General features: G+C 46.9%; 1 protein-coding gene across 1 annotated transcript in view; it reads right to left on the bottom strand.

Annotated features, from left to right (window-relative positions):
* LOC144488427 (receptor tyrosine-protein kinase erbB-2-like) overlaps positions 1-25,149 on the bottom strand; it is a gene marked incomplete at both ends in the record, with an annotated part of 75,679 nt that overhangs the window by 15,918 nt on the left and 34,612 nt on the right. The window contains 10 exons of the mRNA XM_078206500.1: positions 5,403-5,501; positions 6,602-6,724; positions 7,983-8,121; positions 12,805-12,849; positions 12,943-13,088; positions 14,019-14,109; positions 14,258-14,390; positions 21,491-21,690; positions 22,114-22,204; positions 24,032-24,105. Of these exons, the coding sequence (XP_078062626.1) occupies positions 5,403-5,501; positions 6,602-6,724; positions 7,983-8,121; positions 12,805-12,849; positions 12,943-13,088; positions 14,019-14,109; positions 14,258-14,390; positions 21,491-21,690; positions 22,114-22,204; positions 24,032-24,105 (1,141 nt within the window). The remainder of the gene's footprint in view (positions 1-5,402; positions 5,502-6,601; positions 6,725-7,982; positions 8,122-12,804; positions 12,850-12,942; positions 13,089-14,018; positions 14,110-14,257; positions 14,391-21,490; positions 21,691-22,113; positions 22,205-24,031; positions 24,106-25,149) is intronic.

Here is a 25,149-nt window from a genome sequence, read left to right as displayed (position 1 = left end):
ATCAATATTTGGAAAGTTAAAGTCCCCCATGACAACTACCCTGTGACCCCCACACATATCCATAATCTGCTTAGCAATTTCTTCCTCCACATCTCTATTACTATTTGGGGGCTTATAGTAAACTCGTAACAACGTGACCGCTCCTTTCCTATTTCTAACTTCAGCCCATATTACCTCAGTGTGCAGATCCCCCTCGAAGTGCCTTTCCGCAGCCGTTAGACTATCCTTGATCAACAATGCCACTCCTCCACCTCTTTTACCAGCTTCCCTACACTTACTGAAACATCTATACCCCGGAACGTCCAACAACCATTCCTGTCCTTGTTCTACCCACGTCTCCGTAATGGCCACAACATCGTAGTCCCAAGTACCAATCCACGCCCCAGGTTCATCTAGTTTGTTCCGGATGCTCCTTGCATTGAAGTAGACACACTTCAACCCACCTTCCTGTCTACCGGTACCCACCCTTGGCATTGATACCATCCCCAATACCTCACCACCCTCAACACTGACTTCCGGACTACAACTCCTTTTCCCACTCCCCTGACAAATTAGTTTAAACCCCCCAGAAGAGCCGTATCAAATTTCCCTCCCAGGATATTGGTGCCCCTCTGGTTCAGGTGCACCCCGTCCTGTTTGTACAGGTCCCACCTTCCCCAGAATGTGTTCCAATTATCCTCGTATCTGAAACCCTCCCTCCTACACCATCCCTGCAACCACATGTTTAACTGCACTCTCTCCCTGTTCCTCAACTCGCTATCACGTGGCACCGGTAACGTACCAGAGATGACCACATGTTTTGTCTTGGCTCTCAGCTTCCAACCCAGCTTCCGAAATTCCTGTTTTAAATTCCCTTCCTTTCTCTTACCTATGTCGTTGGTACCAATGTGTACCACGACTTGTGACTGTTTCCCCACCCCCTTAAGAATCCGGAAGACACGGTCCGAGACGTCACGGACCCTGGCATCCGGTAGGCAACATACCATCCTCGAGTCTCTTTTGCTGCCACAGAACCTCCTATCTATCCCTCTAACTAACGAGTCCCCAATAACTATTGCCCTCCCGCTCTCCCCCTTACCCTCCCGAGCCACAGAGACGGACACAGTGCTGGAGATCCTCTCACTGCAGCTCACCACTGGTATGTCGTCCCCCTCAACCATATCCAAAGCGGAATACTTGTTGCTAAGGGGAACGACCACAGGGGATCCCTGCACTGACTGCTTCCTCCCAGCCCCTCTTACCGTCACCCATCTGTTTTCATTCCTCGGAGTAACTGTATCCCTAAAGCTTCTGTCTATGGCCACCTCTGCGTCCCTAATGATCCTAAGTTCATCCAACTCCAGCTCCAGTTCCCTAACACGGTTTTGGAGGAGCTGCAGATGGGTGCACTTCCCACAGGTGTAATCAGCAGGGACACTGACGTCATCCCTCACCTCAAACATAGTCCAAGAGGAACATAGCACTGCCTGCACACCCATCCCCTCTAGATACCTTGCCAGTACCAGGTAGAAACAACAAAAATGAATTAAACTCACCCCTGCTCGCCCTTTCTGCCCAAGCCCTTATCTATGTCTCGTTGCAACTGCTGACATCCCTCTACACTATCCACAACACCACCAACCTTTGTGTCATCAGCAAACTTGCCAACCCATCCTTCCACTTCCTCATCCAGGTCATTTATAAAAATCACAAAGAGCAAGGGTCCCAGAACAGATCCCTGGGGCACTCCACTGGTGACCGACCTCCATGCTGAAAAAGACCCATCTACAACCACTCTTTGCCTTCTGTGGGCAAGCCAGTTCTGAATCCACAAAGCAATGTCCCCTTGTATCCCATGCCCCTTCACTTTCTCAATCAGTCTTACATGGGGCACCTTATCAAAAGCCTTGCTGAAATCCATATAAACTACATCTACCGCTCTTCCCTCGTCTATGTGTCTAGTTACATCTTCAAAAAATTCAATTAGGCTCGGAAGGCATGATCTGCCTTGGACAAAGCTGTGCTGGCTATTTCTGATCATATTATTCCTCTCCAGATGTTCATAAATCCTGCCTCTCAGGATCTTCTCCATCAACTTACCAACCACTGAGGTTAGACTCACCGGTCTATAATTTCCCGGGCTATCTCTTCTCCCTTTCTTGAATAACGGAACCATATCCACAATCCACCAATCCTCCGGAACTTCTCCCGTCTCCATTGATGACGCAAAGATCATCGCCAGAGGCTCAGCAATCTCTTCCCTCGCCTCCCACAGTAACCTGGGGTACATCCCATCCGGTCCCGGCGATTTATCTAACTTGATGCTTTTCAAAAGCTCCAACACATCCTCTTTCCTAATGTCCACATGCTCAATATTCCCAGTCCACTGCAAGTCTTCACTGCAACTACCAAGATCCTTTTCCACTGTGAATACTGAAGCAAAGTATTCATTGAGTATCTCTGCCATTTCTACTGGTTCTATACAGACTTTCCCACCATCACATTTGATAGGCCCTGCTCCTTCACATCTTATCCTCTTGCTCTTAACATACTTGTAGAATGCCTTGGGGTTTTCCTTTATCCTGTCTGCCAAGGCCTTCTCATGACCCCTTCTTGCTCTTCTAATTTCCTTCCTACTAGTCGTATACTCTTCTAGATTTCTATCATTACCTAGCTCCCTGAACCTTTTGTAGGCTTTTCATTTCTTCTTGACTAAATTCGTTACAGCTTTTGTGCATCATGGTTCCTGTAACCTACCATAACTCCCCTGTCTCATTGGAACGTTGCTGTGCAGAGCTCCAGACAAATTTTCCTTGAAAATGTGCCACATTTCTTCCGTACATTTCCCTGAGAAAACCTCCTTCCAATTTATGCCTCTAATTTCCTGCCTAATAGCCTCATAATTGCCCTTACTCCAAATAAACACTTTCCTAGCTTGACTGATCCTATCTCTCTCCAATGCTAATGTAAAGGAGATAGAGTTATGATCACTATCCCCAAAATGCTCTCCCACTGAGAGATCTGACACCTGACCAGGTTCATTCCCTAATACCAAATCAAGTACAGCCTCTCCTCTTGTAGGCTTATCCACATACTGTGTCAGGAAGCCCTCCTGAACACACCTAACAAACTCCTCCCCATCTAAACCCCTTACCCTAGGGATATTCCAATCGATATTTGGGAAATTAAAATCTCCCATCACGACCACTCTATTATTATCACATCTCTCCAGGATCTGCTTCCCAATCTGCTCCCCAACGTCCCTGCTACTATTGGGCGGCCTATAGAAAACACCCAGTAAAGTTAGTGACCCCTTCCTGTTGCGAACCTCCACTCACAGAGATTCCGTAGACAATCCCTCTGTGGCATCCATCTTTTCTACAGCCGTGACACTATCCCTGATCAACAGTGCCACTCCCCCACCTCTTTTGCCTCCTTCCCTGTCCCTCCTGAAACATCTGAAACCCGGCACTTGAAGTATCCAGTCCTGTCCCTGAGATAGCCAGTGGCCACCACATCACACTTCCAAGTAGTGATCCACGCTCTAAGCTCATCCATTTTGTTCACTACACTCCTTCCGTTAAAATACACACACCTCAACCCTTCGGTCTGAGCGCTCCCCTTCTCCGTCACCTGCCTATCCTCCCTCTTGGTGGTGTTGTGGATAGTTTGGAGGGATGTCAGAAGCTGCAGTGTGACATAGATAGGATGCAAGACTGGGCGGAGAAGTGGCAGATGGACTTCAACCCGGATAAATGTGTAGTGGTCCATTTTGGCACGCCAAATGGGATGAAGGAGTATAATATCAAGGGTAAGACTCTTCGCAGTGTAGAGGGTCAGAAGGACCTTGGGGTCTGGGTCCATAGGACTCTTAAATTGGCCTCGCAGGTAGAGGAGGTGGTTAAGAAGGCATATGGTGTGCTGGCCTTCATCAATCGAGGGATTGAGTTTAGGAGTCGGAAGATAATGATGCAGCTTTATAAGACCCTCATCAGACCCCACTTGGAGTACTGTGCTCAGTTCTGGTCACCTCATTACAGGAAGGATGAGGAAATTATTGAAAGGGTGCAGAGAAGATTTACAAGGATGTTGCCTGGATTGGTTGGCATGCCTCATGAGGATAGGTTGAGGGAGCTCGGTCTTTTCTCCTTGGAGAGACGAAGGATGAGAGGTAACCTGATAGAGGTGTACAAGATGTTGAGAGGTATAGATCGGGTTTAAGGTGCTGGGGAGTAGGTACAGAGGAGATGTCAGGGGTAAGGTTTTCACTCAGAGGGTGGTGGGTGAGTGGAATCGACTGCCGTCAGTGGTGGTGGAGGCAAACTCGATAGGGTCTTTTAAGAGACTTCTGGATGAGTACATGGGACTTAATAGGATTGAGGGTTATAGGTAAGCCTATATATAAGCCGAGGTAGGTAGGGACATGACCGGCGCAACCTGTGGGCTGAAGGGCCTGTTTGTGCTGTATTTTTTCTATGTTCTATGAACCTGAATCCCTGACCCCTGCTCCAATCCCTTAGCCACGCATTTATCCTCCACCTTATTCCATTCCTTCCCACACTGTCTCGTGGCACAGGCAGCAATCCCGAGATTACTACCTTTGCGTTCCTTCTTCTGAACTCCCTACCTAACTTCCTATATTCTCTTTTCATAACCCCTTCCCCTTTTCTGCCGATGTCAGTGGTACCAGTATGCACCACGACCTCTGGCTCCTCTCCCTCCCACTTCAGGATTTCTTGGATACGGTCAGAAACATCCCTGATCCCGGCACCAGGGAGTAGGTACAGAGGAGATGTCAGGGGTAAGTTTCTCGACTTCCTCCACAAAAACGCCTGTCTGACCCCCTCACTGTAGAGTCCCCTATCACCACTGCCTTGATCACCATGATCAGAGCTTTGCTGGGAGGCCACATTCTGAAAACCTGTGTCGGAGTGTTAGGTGCCAGAACCTGTCCAAACCTTCAGAGACATTCAAAGCAACAAAGTAGTTTTAACAAAATGTTTAAACGCAGACTTGCAAAGATTTTAAAAAGAGATTCTAAGGTCACTAGAGGGACAACCATGTTGTAAACTAAACAGTTGAATGTAGATTGGAGCAGAACTGTTAAGGTGAAACTAACTGGGGAGTTAAAATTCACCACAATAATTTAAGAAAGTATCAATGGAAGAGAGACAGGGCTGGAGTTAGACAGGAGAGAATCATCTTCTGTAGAATGGGAGGGAAATGGAGAGAGAGTTGGATTAAGATCAGTCCATACTAATTCCACTTCAAACTGATCAGGGAGACCTTCATCCCAGAATCTGGGCAAACTTCAGTTCCTGATTATTCAGCAAGGTAAGGGTTGACTGTATTAACGTAGCATCTACTGAACATTACTACCTTGTTTGAAGCCCTTGAGGTGACACACCAGTGGTTAAACTTACATCCAAGATCTCTTTGTTTGCTTTCGGAGAGGTTCCCTCTCTCAAAACCTTAATAGCGACAGGAATCTTCACATCTTCATCCTCAGGCATCCAGACTCCCTGCAATCAGGAAAAGTATTTATCATCGATAGTCAACATAGATAGCCAACACTTTTTCCAAAGGTAGGGGAGTCTAAACTAGAGGGCATAGGTTTAAGGTGAGAGGGGAGAAATTCAAAAGTGTCCAGAGGGGCAATGTTTTCACACAGAGGGTGGTGAGTGTCTAGAACGAGCTGCCAGAGGTAGTAGGAGAGGTGGGTGCAATTTTGTCTTTAAAAAGCATTTGGATAGTTATATGGGTAAGATAGGTATAGAGGGATATGGGCCAAGTGCGGGCAATTGGGATTAGCTCAGGGGTTTAAAAAAAACGTGCATGGACAAGTTGGGCCGAAGGGCCTGTTTCCATGCTGTAAACCTCTGTGACTCTGAGTTGAGGCCTTCCAGTAAGCTCACCCTGGACAGAGTGACATGATAATATGAGCAAATCATTCAGAAATGCCACTCCTGTCACATCAAAAGCCAATCCAAAGATTCCAATGGATCAAATCCCATCTATTCATTTCCATTATGGGATCAAGGTAAGTGTGACTGGAATGATGAGATCGATTCTGGAATGGTCTAACAGGGAGTGTGGGCTCGGGGAGCTGTCTCAATTCCCCAGCTGTGCCCAGAATCAGTTTTATACTCGATTGAATTGTAAAGTGAAAGAGCAATGGTGTGAAATGCTGGAAGCTGTTTCTCAAATTGTAAAGAGCTCCCTCCCACCCTTCAGCAGACAGGGTGTTTATATTCAGTGCTCAACACTCCAACAGGACAGCTTCACTGAACCTGTCATTTCATCAGCAAGTTTCAAATTGGTTACAACGAGTTAATCATAGAAACCCTACAGTGCAGAAGGAGGCCATTCGGCCCATCGAGTCTGCACCGACCACGATCCCACCCAGGCCCTACCCACTAATCCCTTTTTTTTTACCCGCTAATCCCTCTAACCTACGCATCCCAGGACTCTAAGGGGCAATTTTTAACCTGGCCAATCAACCTAACCCGCACATCTTTGGACTGGAAGAGTGGACTTAAAGAGTGGAAGCAAAGAAAGCGCAAAGTCAAAGAAATGATCACAATTGCTCCGGGTCCCACCCTGTGAGGAGGGGCTTCCTCACCTTGTAAACCGTTCCGAAAGCACCAGATCCCAGAATCTTCACTTTCTTCATTTCAGTTTCCTTCAGGATTCGGATCTGTGCCTGGTTTGGAACAACTCCACTTGGAGTCAACGGCTCAACCAGCTGAAGAAGCAAGACATCACGCAGCTGTTTAGATTAGGGATCCACAAGAGACCATGGAGTTGTTTTAAAAACCACATGACCAAGAAAATGACTTGATGGTCAGATCAGAATATGATGCAGAATCAAAATAGTGAAAAGTAAGATTTCAATCTCCTTTGGGAAGAATTTCTTTCTATTCTGGTTGGAATGACTTCCCAGGTAGGGTGTAGAGTCAGAGTGTCACTGAGTTAGTGCTACTGCAGATTGAGTCTGCAGATTTATGAAGCATCCCCTTTCCTGGCTGTTTCACTTTACGTTGTGGTTGTGCAAACCGATAGCTGAAGGTTCTCTGGAGAATCACGATGTTAAGTTCACATTTATGTTATGAAAAGTGGCAGCACTTGCATCAGTCAGAGAGTCAGGTTTTAAGGCCCACTCTGGAGCTTTGAGACAATAACCCAGGCTGAGGTTCCCAGTGCAGGAGTGAGAGTACAATACTGTCGGAGATGGTGGTTTAAGGTCTCATCTGAAAACCAAGGTCACACCACACTCTGTGATACAGCAGTCAGGTTTAGTGAGTGGGAGGGGATGTGAGAAGGAGGTTATTTGAATATCTATCTATATCAGAAACTCTATTCCTTGTGTTTTGTCTGGGTGCAGCCCGTGAACAATCGAGATGGATCACTGCGTCACTCCCCACTCCAACAGATCATCCCCCCTGCCTCACACCCTCCCACCCCCCCATACCCACCTCCTCCCTCCCCTCCCCCCCATACCCACCTCCTCCCCCCCCCCCACCACACCTCTCCCCCCCCCCCACCACACCTCCCCCCCCCCCACCCCCCACCACACCCCCCCACACCCCCACCTCACACCACACCTCCCCCCCCCCACCCCCACCTCCCACCACACCCCCCCCCACCCCCACCTCCCCCCCCCCCCACACCACACCTCCCCCCCCCCCACCCCCACCCCCACCTCCCCCCCCCCCACCCCCACCTCCCCCCCCCCCCCACACCACACCTCCCCCCCCCCCCACCCCCACCTCCCCCCCACCCCCACCTCCCCCCCACCCCCACCTCCCCCCCCCCCCCCCCCCCCACCCCCACCTCCCCCCCACCCCCACCTCCCCCCCACCCCCACCTCCCCCCCCCCCCCCCCCCACCCCCCCCCCACACACACACACACACATATCTCAAGTTCCTGGCTGACAGTGATCACACTGGACTGCAGCAGTTGCCCAATCAGGGAGCACACACTCCAGTTTGCTAACACTCACCTCCCTCTGCTCAAGGAGTCTGAGCATTGTATGTTTCCGCTTCAGTCGTTTCTTGCGCTTAAACCAGACAACAAGGAGTATCACAAGGACCAGGAAGAGTAGTGCTCCAACTATCCCAGCCACCACTGAGGTCACCTGGCTACACAGGAGAGAACCACAGATCAAACATGGACATGGTACTTCAAGGACTAATCCTCACTCAAGTGGGCCTCAGAGTCAGGTAACTCAATAATTACACTGAATTACACTCAATAATTACAGGGCCTGATGGAATCTATCCAAGGCTGCTCAGGGAGACGAGAGATGAAATCGCTGGGCCTCTGACACAAATCTTTGTCTCGTCACTGGACACAGGTGAGGTCCCAGAGGACTGGAGGATAGCTAATGCGGTCCCGTTATTTAAGAAGGGTAGGAAGGATAACCCGGGTAATTATAGGCCGATGAGCTTGACGTCCGTGGTAGGGAAGTTGTTGGAGAGGATTCTTAGAGATAGGATGTATGCGCATTTAGAAAGGAATAAACTCATTAACGATAGCCAGCATGGTTTTGTGAGAGGGAGGTCATGCCTCACTAACCGGGTGGAGTTTTTTGAAGTGACTAGAATGGTTGACGAGGGAAGGGCCGTGGATGTCGTCTATATGGACTTTAGTAAAGCGTTTGACAAAGTACCTCATGGTAGGTTGGTGCAAAAGGTTGGATTTCATGGGAGAAAGGGAGAGGTGGCTAGATGGGTGGAGAACTGGCTTGGTCACAGATGACAGAGGGTGGTAGTGGAAGGGTCTTTTTCCGTCTGGAGGCCTGTGACTAGTGGTGTTCCGCAGGGCTCTGTATTGGGACCTCTGCTATTTGTGATTTATATAAATGATCTGGAAGAAGGTGTAACTGGGGTGATCAGTAACTTTGCAGACGACACGAAATTGGCAGGACTTGCAGATAGTGAGGAAGATTGTCAGAGGCTACAGATGGATATAGATAGGCTGGAAATTTGAGCAAAGAAATGGCAGATGGAGTTCAATCCAGATAAATGCGAAGTGATGCATTTTGGTAGAGCTAATGTAGGGGGAGCTATATGATAAATGGCAGAACCATAAAGGGTGTAGATACGCAGAAGGACCTGGGTGTGCAAGTCCACAGATCTTTGAAGGTGACGTCACAGGTGGAGAAGGTGGTGAAGAAGGCATATGGCATGCTTGCCTTTATAGGACGGGGCATAGAGTATAAAAGTTGGGGTCTGATGTTGCAGATGTATAGAACGTTGGTTCGGCTGCATTTGGAATACTGCGTCCAGTTCTGGTCGCCACACTACCAGAAGGACGTGGAGGCTTTAGAGAGAGTGCAGAGGAGGTTTACCAGGATGTTGCCTGGTATGGGGGGGCTTAGTTATGAGGAAAGATTGGGTAAACTGGGCTTGTTCTCACTGGAAAGACGGAGGATGAGGGGTGACCTAATAGAGGTGTATAAAATTATGAAAGGCATAGATAGGGTGAACGGTGGGAAGCTTTTTCCCAGGTCGGTGGTGACGTTCACGAGGGGTCATAGGTTCGGGGGGGGGGTGGTGTTTTAACATGGATATCAGAAGGACATATTTTACACAGAGGGTGGTGGGGGCCTGGAATGCGCTGCCAGGCAAGGTGGTGGAGGCGGACACACTGGGAATGTTTAAGACTTATCTAGAGAACCACATGAACGGAATGGGAATGGAGGGATACAAAAGAATGGTCTAGTTTGGATCAGGGAGCGGCACGGGCTTGGAGGGCCGAAGGGACTGTTCCTGTGCTGTATTGTTCTTTGTTCTTTGTACACTCTTTCATCTGTACTGGATCAACTGGGCTTGTACTCACTGGAATTTAGAAGAATGAGGGGGATTCTCATTGAAACATACAAATCCTGATGGGACTGGACAGGCTAGATGCGGGAAGAATGTTCCCGATGTTGGGGAAGTGCAGAACTAGGGGTCACAGTCTAAGAATAAGGGGTAAGCCATTCAGGACTGAGATGAGGAAGAACTTCTTCACTCAGAGTTGTGAACCTGTGAAATTCTCTCCCACAGAAAGCTGTTAGGGCCAGTTTGTTAGATATGGTCAAGAGGGAGCTGGACGTGTCCCTTGTGGCTAAAGGGATCAAGGGGTATGGAGAGAAAGCGGGAGTGGGACACTGAAAGTACATGATCACCCATGATCATATTGAATGGTGGTGCAAGCTCGAAGGGCCGAATGGCCTGGTCCTGCTCCTATTTTCTACGTTTCTATGTTAGTTGGAAACTTGGGTAAAACAGGGAGTTCTTACCCTGGTCTGAGCAATGGCAAAAATTCTCTTTACTATGCTGCAAGTTGCTCCCACATTTATTTATATGCTATGTTGGAAAGAAAATTCCCGATAGCTGGTGTTCCCAGATTTCTGACTTCTGGAGCTGAGAAGTTACAGTCTATTTTGAAGTTAAGTGGGTCCCCAATCATTCACACTCCACATCAATGGTAAGAACTTTGCTCAGTGTCTGCTTTCCATTTTTGTATGAATTCCTAAAGTACATTGACACATTTTCCTCAGATGCTGGCTCCTGATCTTGTAGGAAAAGTCATTGTTATCCAGGGAGAAAATATTCATGTCGCCTCAAGGCAGCCAAACAGTGAGAGCCTGGGTTTCAGGTTGGTTAAAACCAGCAGGAGCCGGTGCTCCAGGAGCCAGGCAGGGCCCTTCCCTACATCCAATCTCAGGGGTTTAGCATCAGTCCATCAGCTGTGTCAATGCAGCAGTGTTAAGACCAGCACCTAGACAAGGTCCCCGTTCTATTAAGTTCCAGAATGCAACCCCAATTTTGTTATACTCATGAGTGAGGAGGAATGAGCTGGTTCCCCTCTTTATCAACCCCCATGGGTGGTTGCAACAAGGTTAATTTAAGAGTATGTTTACTAGTTACTAAAAGCCCGAGAAAATAATTTTAAAACACGCAACACATGCATTCATACTCTGATCAAAAACCCAAAGTTAAAGGTCCAGATAATTTTTTTTTTAATGTGAACTGGTCTTTGGCTTGTCCGTGAGGGGTAGTTGGCGTTACGTTGCGGACATTAAGTTGGGTGATTCCAGTGGAGCTGACTTTGACAGTTTGGAGACACTGGATTCTGCAGGGTGGCTGAGAGGCTGTCCGATTTCCTTTAAATTGTGGCTTTCGCTGAGGCCTGTCTCCAGCAACAGGGAGGAAGAGCTTTCACCTGCTTATCTTTACAGGAGTAACCGTTTCTCTTGTTTCTGTCACTCACACACTGGCACACCAGCACATACAGATCAGCTCTGTAGCTAGCTTTTTAACCTATTTCCCTGTGTATTTCTGAAAGGGAAGTTTATGACTTGCAACCAGAATCCATGTTCTTTTCAACTCAGACCATTTACACATTCTTAGATTTAAATCAACAGGAAATGGGTTTTGCATGTCTGCTGAGATGTGCAATTAGTCTGCTATCTCTGCGATCACAGGATATTAAAGTTTGATTAAGATTTGATTTATTATTGTCACATGTATTAGTATACAGTGAAAAGTATTGTTTCTTGCGCACTATACAAAGCATACCGTTCATGGAGAAGGAAAGGAGAGAGTGCAGAATGTAGTGTTATAGTCACAGCCAGGGTGTAGAGAAAGATCAACTTAAAATGAGATTGGTCCATTCAAAAGTCTGGCAGCAGCAGGGAAGAGACTGTTCTTGAGTCGATTGGTACGTGACCTCAGACTTTTGTATCTTTTTCCTGACGGAAGAAGGTGGAGGAGAGAATGTCCGGGGTGCGTGGGGTCCTTGATTATGCTGGCTGGTTTTCCGAGGCAGCGGGAAGTGTAGACAGAGTCAATGGATGGGATTTGCACGATGGACTGGGCTTCGTTCACAATTTGTGCATCTTTCCTATCTCACTTCAAATCTCTGTTCTCTCGGGACTAGTCAGTTAACAATAGAATCATAGAATTCCTACAGTGCAGAAGGAAGCCATTTGGCCCATTGAGCCTGCACTGACAACAGTCCTAGCCAGGCCCTATCCCCGTAAACCCCCCAGTATTTACCCTGCTAATCTCCCTGACATTAAGAGGCAATTTAGCATGGTCAAACCACCTAACCCGCACATCTTTGGACTGGGGGTGGAAGAGGGGGTGGAATCGAAGCACGTGGAGGAAACCCACGCAGACATGGGGAGAACGTGCAGACTCCACACAGTGACCTGAGGCTGTAATCGAACCCAGGTCCCTGGCACTGAGAGGCAGCAGTGCTAATCCTATGCCACCGTACCACCCACATAATCCACATCGGAATTTTCCATGAAGTGGTCATGCACATCGTTAGCCATCTTTTGCTCACTGTCTTTCTATTTCTTTTTTTAAAAAAACGTCTTCCTTCAGAAGTTCAAATGCCTTCGGTAATTCTGGGTTATGATCCTTTGTCGGGACAGTGGTCACAATGAGTAATAGGGATTACCCAGGCTGACATCACTGGTACCCTGGGGAAAACATAACTTCATCTGGAATTTGGATTCTCACTCAGCCTTGGGAGATCAATGATGGACTGACGACTGCCAGGCTTTTGATAGAAGTCACATCTATAAATACTAACCAAACTTTTCATTTCTCTTCTCAAACAAAAAGGAAATAGAATATTATTGTTTAGTTGAGATGAATTGTCTGGCAGTGTAATTGGCAAATGGCGTGCTGGAATTTAACTCACAAACATGTGTATTTGGTTTGAATATTGAAGTGTTGGTGTTTACTCTGTTCATTACTAACACTGACTGTGTTAACTAGAGACTGAATCAGCCCATTAGTTGATTAAAGCAGTGTTGCTACCTGTGAATAGGCTCCTCAGGACAGCCACGCTCATCAGCTGTACATCTGAAGACACAAAACAAAATCTTTTAGAGAAAATGCAAACAGGGAGAGGAATTATTGAACTTCTTATTGATTCAACAGTTGCTATTTACTCACGAGTGGCTGCAGTTTGTTGGACACAGTTGACAGATGTTGTTTTCATCGGCATATTTCCAGACATGTCCGTGTAACCCACTCGAACATTTCTCCACGCAATGTAAACCGTCCTTAAAATGAGCGCACTCCACACAGTCATCAGCTCCCTGATAAAGAAAGATTCTTGATTAACGAGGGGGTGAAAGGTTATTGGGGGTAGGCAGGAATGTGAGGTTGGGGTTACAATCAGATCAGCCATGATCTTATTGAATGGTGGAGCCAGTTTGAGGGGCCGAATGGCCTACTCTTAGTTTGTACATTTGGATGTAACCGTAATAAATAATTGCCATGAAATCGGCATACAGCTCTGACCTCGAGCTGTTGCTCGAGGAAGATGCAGAAAATAAGTCCTGCAAATGAAATTTAAAAGGTTGTGATCACTCAAGGTGACTGACTGTATTTGGGGGCAAAATACACTGTGGGTGGCTGGAAAGTGGTCAGGGAAGACTGGGGATGTGAAACTGAACCCACAAGAATAGGGGGTGACTAGCAATCTCCTCACCACCCCCTCATTTGCTATCCCACAAAGCAGCTGTGTTGTTAAACAAGGTGGGTGTGAGGGCTCACAGGATGAATAGCTGCTTGGGGAAGATACTGAACACAGCTCATGGCCAAGGACCATCTGCAAGCTGGCTGGTCAGTCCTTTCCAGACCTTTTGCCCCATTGGATAGCTTGTGCCCAAAGTGAGGGAGCTCAACATTCTCACTCACTGCCCCACACCAAAGCGAGCATATAAAAGGGGCTTTCACCTTGCACTGAAGGCAGTACCCAGTTTACCAAGGAGAGGTTTTCCACCTTGATAGTTCTCCTGTTCTCCCTACCCTGCCACTGACCAAAATACCCCCTCCTACTCACTCACTGCCCCAGGGATCCCTTCTCCACGTCCCATTCCTCTTCTTCACTTACTCCTAATCAGTGATGACCAAGGGCTATGTTTTACTGTACAGTCAGCACAGCTGGATGTGACTGTACAGCCACTGGTGAGTGAAGTGAGCAGTCAAACTGTACCACTGGCAGCTGCCAGGAGATTCTTTACCATTCCTCTGCAGCTCAGGTTTTTGTTCTGTGGGAGACACTCCTTGTGACACTCAATACAAGACGACTCATGCAAATACTCTCTCACCGCCCTGGAACAAAGAAAAACAAAGCAGGAGTTAAGAAAGTATCCAGGCACCTCTCCTGAGTCACCCCTTTCCCCAAAAACCTTCATACCACTCTACATTGCAGCCCCTCTCCACTCAACTCCCCAATCACATTTAGTTAATACATTCCTACCCCTCGTATAAGTTGCATGATTCTACACACTCTCGGCCTCGGAAGAACTTCTCACAGGAGAGGCAGTTTGTTGGCCCTGGGCCCCAGCAGGTGCTGTTTGTGCACAGGCTATAGCAGATTCTCCCTTCAGCTTCTGCAAGGAAAAGGAAGTCAGAAACAAAAATTAGGCATAACTTTCACTTCTGGCCAGATGAGTTGAAGGTTTATTCACAACTCTGCTGACATCATGAACACCTAGGAATGAACCATTCCCTTTTACCCAGTGTGTGTGCAGGAACTAACAGACACGCACTGGCTGTACAGTACCACAGTAAGAAGTCTAACAACACCAGGTTAAAGTCCAACAGGTTTATTTGGTAGCAAAAGCCACTAGCTTTCGGAACAGGCTGTCCCTTCGTCAGATGGGTGGGAGTTCTGATCACAAACAGGGCACAAAGACACAAACTCAATTTACATGAATAATGATTGGAATGTGAGTCTTTACAGCTAATCAAGTCTTAAAGATACAGACAATGTGAGTGGAGGGAACATCCAGACAGGACAGCGAGTGAGATTTTGCACATCCAGGCAGGTTGTGGGGGTTACACATAGTGTGACATGAACCCAATATCCCAGTTGAGGCCGTCCTCATGTGTGCGGAACCTGGCTATCAGTCTCTGCTCAGCGACTCTGCGCTGTCGTGTGTCGTGAAGGCTGCCTTGGAGAACGCTTACCCGGAAATTAGAGGCTGAATGCCCGTGACCGCTGAAGTGCTCCCCAACAGGAAGAGAACAGTCTTGCCTGGTGATTGTCGAGCGGTGTTCATTCATCCATTGTCGTAGCGTCTGCATGGTTTCCCCAATGTACCATGCCTCGGGACATCCTTTCCTGCAGTGTAACAGGTAGACAACGTTGGCCAAGTTGCAAGAGTAGGTAACGTGTACCTGGTAGATGGTGTTCTCGCGTGAGATGATGGCATCCATGTTGATGATCCGGCACGTCTTGCGGAGGTTGCTGTGGCAGGGTTGTGTGGTGCCGTGGTCACTGTTCTCCTGAAGGCTGGGTAGTTTGCTGCGGACAATGGTCTGTTTGAGGTTGTGCGGTTGTTTGAAGGCAAGAAGTGGGGGTGTGGGGATGGCCTTGGCGAGATGTTCGTCTTCATCAATGACATGTTGAAGGCTCCGGAGGAGATGTCGTAGCTTCTCCGCTCCGGGGAAGTACTGGACGACGAAGGGTACTCTGTCCACTGTGTCCCATGTTTGTCTTCTGAGGAGGTCGGTGTGGTTTTTTGCCGTGGCACCGTCGGAACTGTCGATCGATGGGTCGAGCGCCATATCCTGTTCTTATGAGAACATCATGTACAGTACCAAACAGGAGGGAGTGATATGGTCATTTTGAACTTTTATATACATTGGTCCTCAATTAAAGTTGTAGTTGCTTTCTGAAAAGTACAACTTTAAGTGAAACAACTCTAAGCAAATCACACTTCCTCTGTAGGACATTTCTCATAAGTAAAAGACATTAATTATTCCCTCCCTGTAGGTTGAAATACTTTACCTAGTTTAATTTCTAGATTGGTAAATGAAATGACTCAAAATAAAATTCAAAAATATTTTTAAAATATATTAACTTTCTACACGTTGCCTTTCCTGCTCAGCAGACATCCCGCTCTCTGACCTTCGGGTTCACGGTCTCTGCCTCTCCCTGACCCTCCCAGTCACTGACATTCACTTGCCAAACCTTCTACTCCGCAGCTTTTCCACTCGCTGCTTCCCCCTTCCCTCCCCCGTTCAGGCTCTGGGGATAAGCAGCAAAAGGCAGGGAGAGCGGCGTTGACCTGCAGCTGGCAAACTGTGAACTGGAGAGATGGAGGGTCAGGAAGAGGCAGATACCACTAACTGGAAGGTCGGCAGCAATGGAGGGGGGTCAGGGAATGGGAGAGACAGTGAACCAAAGGGCCAGCGGCAAGAGGGAGTGTCATTGGAGCAGCAAAGGACAGCTTCAAAATGACACCAATTGGATCACGCAGCCCCACACCAGCAACATCCAAACTTGTAACCTCTACCACCTAGGACAAGAGCAGCAGATGCAAGGGAACACCACCACCTGCAACCTGCGCTCCAAGTCACTTATTATTCTGACTTGGAACTATATCGTCATTCCTTCACTGTTGCTGGGTCAAAACCAGGGAACTCCCTCCCTAATAGCACCGTGGGTGTACCTACACCACATGGACTGCAGTGGTTCAAGAAGTGGAGATGCCGGCATTGGACTGGGGTAAACACAGTAAGAAGTTTAACAACACCAGGTTAAAGTCCAACAGGTTTATTTGGTAGCAAAAGCCACACAAGCTTTCGGAGCTCCATGCCCCTTCTTCAGGTGAGTGGGAATTCTGTTCACAAACAGAGCATATAAAGACACAAACTCAATTTACATGAATAATGGTTGGAATGCGATTAGCTGGAATTGATTAGCTGTAAGTATTCGCATTCCAACCATTATTCATGTAAATTGAGTCTGTGTCTTTATAAGCTCTGTTTGTGAACAGAATTCCCACTCACCTGAAGAAGGGGCTTGGAGCTCCGAAAGCTTGTGTGGCTTTTGCTACCAAATAAACCTGTTGGACTTTAACCTGGTGTTGTTAAACTTCTTACTGTGGTTCAAGAAGACAGCTCACCACCTCCTTCTCAAGGACAATTAGAGAATAGACAATAATAATGCTGGTGCCCAGATCCTGTGAAAGAATATTTTTTTAAATGATGCAAAGCGACTTTAAAATTAGATTTTCAGCACTAAGTCTGAATATAGGCCCCATTAATTGACCAATGTCAAAACAGAATGATTTAAAACGGGACTTACTGTACGTGGATCATTTAAATAATATTGTCTGGACTCCATATCCAATATTTAATTATTTCTCAATAGATAAACAGAACCAAAGCTGAGTATTAGCAATAATAGAATCACACTGGTCAGTGTTTCTATCTCTATCACAAAGGAGAGGGATGTGTTCACTGGGAGTGTCTCGGAGGGGAGTGTTGACCTGTTAGAGAAAATCTCCATTACAAGGGAGGAAGTGTTAGGTTTTTTAGGGAATATAAAGACTGACAAATCCCCAGGGCCTAATGGAATCTATCCAAGGCTGCTCAGGGAGATGAGAGATGAAATCGCTGGGCCTCTGATGCAAATCTTTGTCTCGTCACTGGACACAGGTGAGGTCCCAGAAGATTGGAGGATAGCTAATGTGGTCCCATTATTTAAGAAGGGTAGGAAGGATAACCCGGGTAATTATAGGCCGGTGAGCCTGACGTCCGGGGTAGGGAAGTTGTTGGAGAGGATTCTTAGAGATAGGATGTATGCGCACTTAGAAAGGAATAAACTCATTAACGATAGTCAGCATGGTTTTGTGAGAGGGAGGTCATGCATCACTAACCTGGTGGAGTTTTTTGAAGAAGTGACTAGAATGGTTGACGAGGGAAGGGCCGTGGATGTCGTCTATATGGACTTTAGTAAAGCGTTTGACAAAGTCCCTCATGGTAGGTTGGTGCAAAAGGTTGGATCTCATGGGATAAAGGAGGAGGTGGCTAGATGGGTGGAGAACTGGCTTGGTCACAGAAGACAGAGGGTGGTAGTGGAAGGGTCTTTTTCCGGCTGGATGCCTGTGACTAGTGGTGTTCCGCAGGGCTCTGTATTGGGACCTCTGCTGTTTGTGATTTATATAAACGATCTGGAAGGTGTAACTGGGGTGATCAGTAAGTTTGCGGACGACACGAAAATGGCTGGACTTGCAGTTAGTGAGGAACATTGTCAGCAGCTACAGAAGGATATAGATAGGCTGGAAATTTGGGCAAAGAAATGGCAGATGGAGTTCAATCCTGATAAATGCGAAGTGATGCATTTTGGTAGAACTATCGTAGGGGGGAGCTATATGATAAATGGCAGAACCATAAAGGGTGTAGATACGCAGAGGGACCTGGGTGTGCAAGTCCACAGATCCTTGAAGGTGACGTCACAGGTGGAGAAGGTAGTGAATAAGGCATATGGCATGCTTGCCTTTATAGGACGGGGCATAGAGTATTAAAGTTGGGGTCTGATGTTGCAGTTGTATAGAACGTTGGTTCGGCCGCATTTGGAATACTGCGCCCAGTTCTGGTCGCCACACTACCAGAAGGACGTGGAGGCTTTAGAGAGAGTGCAGAGGAGGTTTACCAAGATGTTGCCTGGTATGGAAGCGCTTAGTTATGAGGAGAGATTGGGTAAACTGGGGTTGTTCTCACTGGAAAGACGGAGGATGAGGGGTGACCTAATAGAGGTGTATAAAATTATGAAAGGCACAGATAGGGTGAACGGTGGGAAGCTTTTTCCCAGGTCGGTGGTGACGTTCACGAGGGGTCATAGATTCAAGGTGAGGGGGCGCGGGGGGGCGGGGGGGAGATTTAACATGGATATCAGAAGGACATATTTTACACAGAGGGTGGTGGAGGCCTGGAATGCGCTGCCGGGCAAGGTGGTGGAGGCGAGCACACTGGGAACGTTTAAGACTTATCTAGAGAGCCACATGAATGGAGTGGGAATGGAGGGATACAAAAGAATGGTCTAGTTTGGACCAGGGAGCAGCGCGGGCTTGGAGGGCCGATGGGCCTGTTCCTGTGCTGTATTGTTCTTTGTTATGACTGGATATTTCAATCAACTAACATATTATCAACTGTGCATATGCAACAACATGTAAGCTTAGTCAAAGGGAAAAAGTATACAATAGGTCTGGGCATCTAAAAACTGATGAAGCCCGAGTGAAAGTAGGAAGGAACTTAAACGTGGAATTAGGAGGGCTAAATAAAAGGGGCCATGAAATGTCAATGAAAATCCCAAGACTTTTTATGCATATATTAGGAGCAAGAGGGCAGCAAGAGAAAGAGTAGACGGACTCAAGGACAACGCAGAGAAGTTATGCATGGAGAAAGTGGGTGAGATCCTCAATGAGTGCTTTGTATCGATATTCACCAAGGAGAAGGACATGACGGATGCTGAGGTCAGGGATAGGTATGTGAATGTCAATATATTAAAGGAGGAAGTGTTGAGTATCCTAAATTGCTTTAAGGTAGACAAGTCCCCGGGGCCAAATAGTATCTATTCCACGTTACTGCAGCAGGCAAGGGAAGAAATAGTTGGGGCCTTAACAGATATCTTCACATTCTTTTTGACCACAGGCAAGGTTCCAGAGGACTGGAGAATAGCCAATGTTGTTCCCTTGTTTAAGAAAGGAAGCAGGGATAATCCAGGAAATTATAGGCCAGTGAGCTTGACATCAGTGGTGGGGAAGCTTTTGGAGAAGATACTGAGGGACAGGATATATGCACATTTGGAGGAAAATGGACGTGTTACTGACAGGCAGCATGGTTTTGTACAGGGAAGATCATGTCTCACAAACTTGATTGAGTTTTTTGAAGAGGTGACAAAGAAACTTGATGAGGGAAGGGCTGTGGATGCAGTTTATATGGACTTTACTAAGGCATTTGACAAGGTCCCACATGGCAGACTGGTACAAAAACTAAAATCATATGGGATTCTGGGTGGGCTGGCTAGATGGATACAGAACTGGCTTGGTTATAGAAGACAGAGTAGCGGTGGAAAAATTCTGTTTTTCAGAATGGAGATCTGTAGGTGTTCCGCAGGGATCCGTGCTGGGACCTCTGTAGTTTGTAGTTATATGCATATATAAATGATCTGGAGGAAAATGTGGGTGGTCTAATTAATAAGTTTGCGGATGACACAAAGACTGGTGGAGTTGCTCATAGTGCCGGGGATTGTCAGAGGATACAACAGGATAGAGATAGATTCCAGACTTAGGCACAGAAATGGCAGATGGAGTTTAACCCGGACAAATGCGAGGTGATGCATTTTGGAGGATCAAATTTAACTGTGAATTATACTGTAAATGGCAGAACCCTTAGAAACATTAATATACAGAGGGATCTGGGCGTGCAGGAACACAGTTCCCTAACAGTGGCCAAGGTGATTAAGAAGGCACATGGAATGCTTGCCTTCATCAGCCGGGGCACTGAGTACAGGAGTTGGAAAATCATGTTGCAGCTATATAAAACCTTGGTTAGGCCACATTTGGAGTATTGCATGCAGTTCCGATCACCACATTAGCATAAGGATGTGGAAGCTTTGGAGAGAGTGCAAAGAAGGTTCACCAGGATGTTGCCTGGTCTCGAGGGTGTTGGCTATGAGGTGAGGTTGAATAAACTAGGATTGTTTTCACTGGAAAGACAGAGGCTGAGGGGAGACCTGATAGAGGTCTACAAAATTATGAGAGGCATAGACAAGCGGGATAGTCAGAGGCTTTTTCCCAGAGTAGAAGTGTCAATTACAAGGGGGCACAGGTTCAAGGTGAGAAGGGGAAAGTTTAAGGCAGATGTGCGGAGGAAGTTTTTCACACAGAGAGTGGTGGGTGCCTGGAACGCGCTGTCAGAGGATGTGGTGGAAGCAGGTACATTAGCAACATTTAAGAGGCATCTGGATGGGAATAGAGGGATACAAACGGATGGTCTAGTTAGGAACACATGATTGGTGCAAGCTTGGAGGGCCGAAGGGCCTGTTCCTGTGCTGTATTGTTCTTTGTACATGAATAGGGAGGAAATAGAGGGATACAGACCAAGTAAGGGCAGGTTTTGTTTTAGTTAGGGCATCATGATCGGCACAGGCTTGGAGGGCCAAAGGGCCTGTTCCTGTACTTTGTACTTTGTTCTTTAACAGCTTATAGTTACATAGCGCCTTTAACATAAGGAAACAAGCCAGGCCGTTTCACAGGAATATTCTAAAACAATTATTGTTATATATGCCGTCGAGCCATATAAGCAGATAAAGGTCAGATGATCAATAGCTTGATCAGAGGTAGGTCTTCAGTAGCACCTTAAAGGAGGAAAACAAGATTGAGAGGCAAAGGAATTCCAGAGCTCGGGCTGAGTCAACTGAAGGTGCGACAACCAAAGGTGGGACGATTAAAATTGGGGATATGCGAGAGGCTGAAATTAGACAAATGCAGATACCTCAGAGGTTTGAGAGGCTGAAGGAGAATCCTTCAAACACTCAGCAACATCCCTGGTACCCAATAAAAACAATCTATTTACAATGACAAAAAAATAAGCAAGTGCCTCATTGTTCTTGCTTCTTTTAGTGAATTTACCACAGAAGATTCAACAGCCAGTGTAAGATAATTGGATGACTTGCCCAGTGGATGTTCCTACTTACCGCACATGTCCTGTGGTTTGTTGGCCGTTAGCAATGCCTCCTGACGCTCCTCCTTGAACAGCTGGTTCCAGGGAATGGAGCTGATGTAGCAGAGGTTAGGGTTCTGGTGAATGAGCACCAGCCCATTACTAATTTCCTTCAGAGACCGAAATCCCAGAGACTCTATCTGGAGATTCTGTACTAACAATGCATAAGCACCTCTGTAAACAGAGAGGGAACCAAATCAAAATTCAAAATCAATTTACAAACGGGCTTGATTGCTTAGAGTTGTTACAAAATGGGATTTTTACAATGACTCCCTCCAGTCTAAATGTAGCAATTAATGTCCAACAACTCATGAAAATGTAAATGCAGTACGAGTGCAGAGATTGGGTGCGGTCGGTGCACGGACATTGGGTGAGAGGGCGGTGGGTGCACGGACATTGGGTGAGAGGGCGGTGAGTGCACGGACATTGGACGACAGGGCAGTGGGTGCACAGACATTGGGAGAGAGGGTGGTGGGTGCACGGACATTGGGAGAGAGGGTGGTGGGTGCACGGACAATGGGTATATGCCCATTGGTGCGGAACCAGTGTGTGTGAGAGGATTGCCGTGAATGCAGAGATTGGTCAAGTGAATCTCACCTGTACACCACTCGTCCTCGGATGACAGCAAGATTCTCAAATATACTCAGATCAGTAAAATTCTGTGGCCAGGCCTCGATATATAAATACCCTGCACAGCAAGAAAAATCTGACTGAAGTACATTCATGTCACCATACAGAGCCTTCTACAGTCAACCTCCCCTCGGAAGGAATATTCCAGCTGATTTCTGATTCTGGTCTCTGGTCACATGTAAAATCCCAACTTGTATTTTTTTGTTGTTACCCCGAACACACTTCCTTTTGCCTTATCCCCAATTTAACCGCAGACATTGTGAAACCCCTCTCATGTATATGTGTGTATGTGTGTGTGTGTGTGTGTGTGTGTGTGTGTGTGTGTGATAGGTACATTCCAAGGACTGGGCGGCTGGTACACAGATTTGTAAATGGATGGTCAAAGATAGGGTGGCACCAGGTTTAGTATTGATGCTTGAATGGTTAGGTTTTATTCATTGGGAAGTGACAGTAAAAGGAGATCCTATCAGTGTATTCAAAGTTTTGAAAGAGTTTGCATCTAAATAGAGGGAGTTTCTTTCCACAGGTTGGTGAATTGGTAAACAAGGGGATCAATCCAGCTTAGCAGCAACGGTCACAGCTCTGTGCATCACATTTTGGGAAGGATGTCAGAGCCTTGGAGAGCAGACATGGTTAGAATGGTACCTGGAATGAGGGACTTCAATTATATGTTAGACTGGAGAAGCTGGGATTGTTCTAACAGAAAAATTGAAAGGCTATTTAATAGAGGTTTTCAGAATCATGAAGTAAATAAGGACAATGTGCTGACTGGGTGGGTGATGGAAGCAAATTCAACAGTAATTTTCAAAAGGAAATGAGATAAATACTTGAAATTGAAAAATTGTTGCACTATAGGAAAAGAAGAGGAATGTAGCAGGTATAATCCCACTATTTAAGGAGGGAGGAAGAGGGGGAATGGAAAACTACACACGTTGGCTTGATATTATAAGAGATGTGACAACTAGGCATTTGGAAAAAATGGTAAAATTGGGCAGAGTCAACACGGATTTATGAAAGGGAAATTATGTTCGAAAAACTTGGAACTTTTTGAGGACAGCAAGAAGTCTCATGACACCAGGTTAAAGTCCAACAGGTTTATTTGGAATCACGAGCTTTCGGAGTCTCACTCCTTCATCAGGTGAGTTGACTCACTTTCTAATTGGATAGCTCTTTCAAAGAGCCACCACCGGAACGATGGGCCAAATGGCCTCCATCCAGGAAACTATGAAAGTGAGAAGGGAAATATTGTTTCTCATACAAAATAAGGTGGCATTACCACACAGAGCTTCTGCTCTGAGTCGGTCACAGCCTTTCAGGGAATGATTAGAGAAACACTGGAAAATTGTGAAGGGTTTAAGGATAGGACATGAAAGGGGATTACTGATACTTTGTGTGCAGGGTTAGTAGCAGCAAAGGGATTCTGGGTTGAATGGCTTTCTGTGCTCAAACTTCTGTGAACCTATTGGGGCAGCACGATGGCACAGTGGTTAGCACTGCTGCCTCACAGCGCCAGGGACCCTGGTTCGATTCCAGCCTCGGGTCACTGTTTGTGTGGAGTTTGCACCTTCTCTCTGTGTCTGCGTGGGTTTCCTCCGGGTGCTCCGGTTTGCTCCCACAGTCCAAAGATGTGTGGGTTAGGTGGATTGGCCATGCTAAATTGACCCTAGTGTCAAGGGATTAGCGGAGTAAATATGTGGGGCTATGGGGATAGTTCCTGGGTGGGATTGTGGTCGGTGCAGACTTGATGGGCTGAATGGCCTCCTTCTGCACTGTAGGGATTCTATGATGATTCTACGATTTGACTAGAAGGGTGTGAACTCACTTAAACACAGCTCTAATGGTAACAAGCTGACTGAGACTCAAGACTCAGGTGCAAAGTCCATACCAGTGATCTCTGTCAATGGACCAAAGACCTGTAGTTTCCTTGGATCCAGGGGTGGAATCTTTGTAGCTGAGTTACTGGAAAGGCAAAAAATAAACAGTCAGACCACTAAAACAAAGAGACCAGCTTCACTGCACTTACATTGAAATATTCTGCCTCCTCTCTCGATTCCCACGTCCCTCCAGCATGGGACCCTTCTTGACATGTAATTCCAACAGTGGGTGGATGGACTGTGCGGGACACTGGGTGTTTCAGTGGGGTGTACCCATGTGATGGGACATGGCAGTGCGAAGCACTGATAGAATCAGCATTAGCCAGTTTGAAGACTGAAAATCTCATATCAAAGTTGAAACGCCTCGCTCTGACTATAAACCCTTCTGTTTTGTAAATGGGTTAGCCAGTGCAAAACTGAGGACCAGTACTGGAGATATCACTCAAGGAAAGCTGTTCAGATGAGGTTGTGGACAAAATGATTCCTATAGAGCCAGAGATCAGCATTTCTATTGACCAGACTAAAAACTAAGAAGCGGGGTTGATTGATGATGCTGGGGGGTAGGTACAGGGGAAATGTTAGGGGGAAGTTTTTCACACAGAGGGTGGTGGGCGAGTGGAATCGGCTGCCGTCAGTGGTGGTGGAGGCAAACTCAATAGGGTCTTTTAAGAGACTCCTGGATGAGTACATGGGACTTAATAGGATGGAGCGTTATAGGTAGGCCTAAAAGGTAGGGATATGTTCGGCACAACTTGTGGGGCCGAAGGGCCTGTTTTGTGCTGTAGTTTTCTATGTTTCTATGATGCTTGGCTCATGGCAGCACCTGGTCTCCACCAGAGAGAGGAGGCAGCTGTGGATGCAAATTACATGAAACCACAGCATTGGGAGGAGATTACAAACTAGATTTTTAGATGCCCCTTCTACAAGACAGGATACCTTGCACACTCCCAACACATACTGGAAAATAACTGTGCCACAATTTCCTGCTAGCACTGCAGCCTCACAGTGCCAGGGACCTGGATTCAATTCCCAGCTTGGGTCACAGTCTGTGTGGAGTCTGCATGTTCTCCCCGTGTCTGCATGGGTTTCCTCCGGGTGCTCCAGTTTCCTCCCACAGTCCAAAAGATGT

Source organism: Mustelus asterias, unplaced genomic scaffold, assembly GCF_964213995.1.
Source record: "Mustelus asterias unplaced genomic scaffold, sMusAst1.hap1.1 HAP1_SCAFFOLD_1555, whole genome shotgun sequence".
Taxonomy (NCBI): Eukaryota; Metazoa; Chordata; class Chondrichthyes; order Carcharhiniformes; family Triakidae; genus Mustelus; species Mustelus asterias.
Note: the sequence above shows the minus strand (reverse complement) of the source record. Positions and strands in the feature narration are given on the sequence as shown.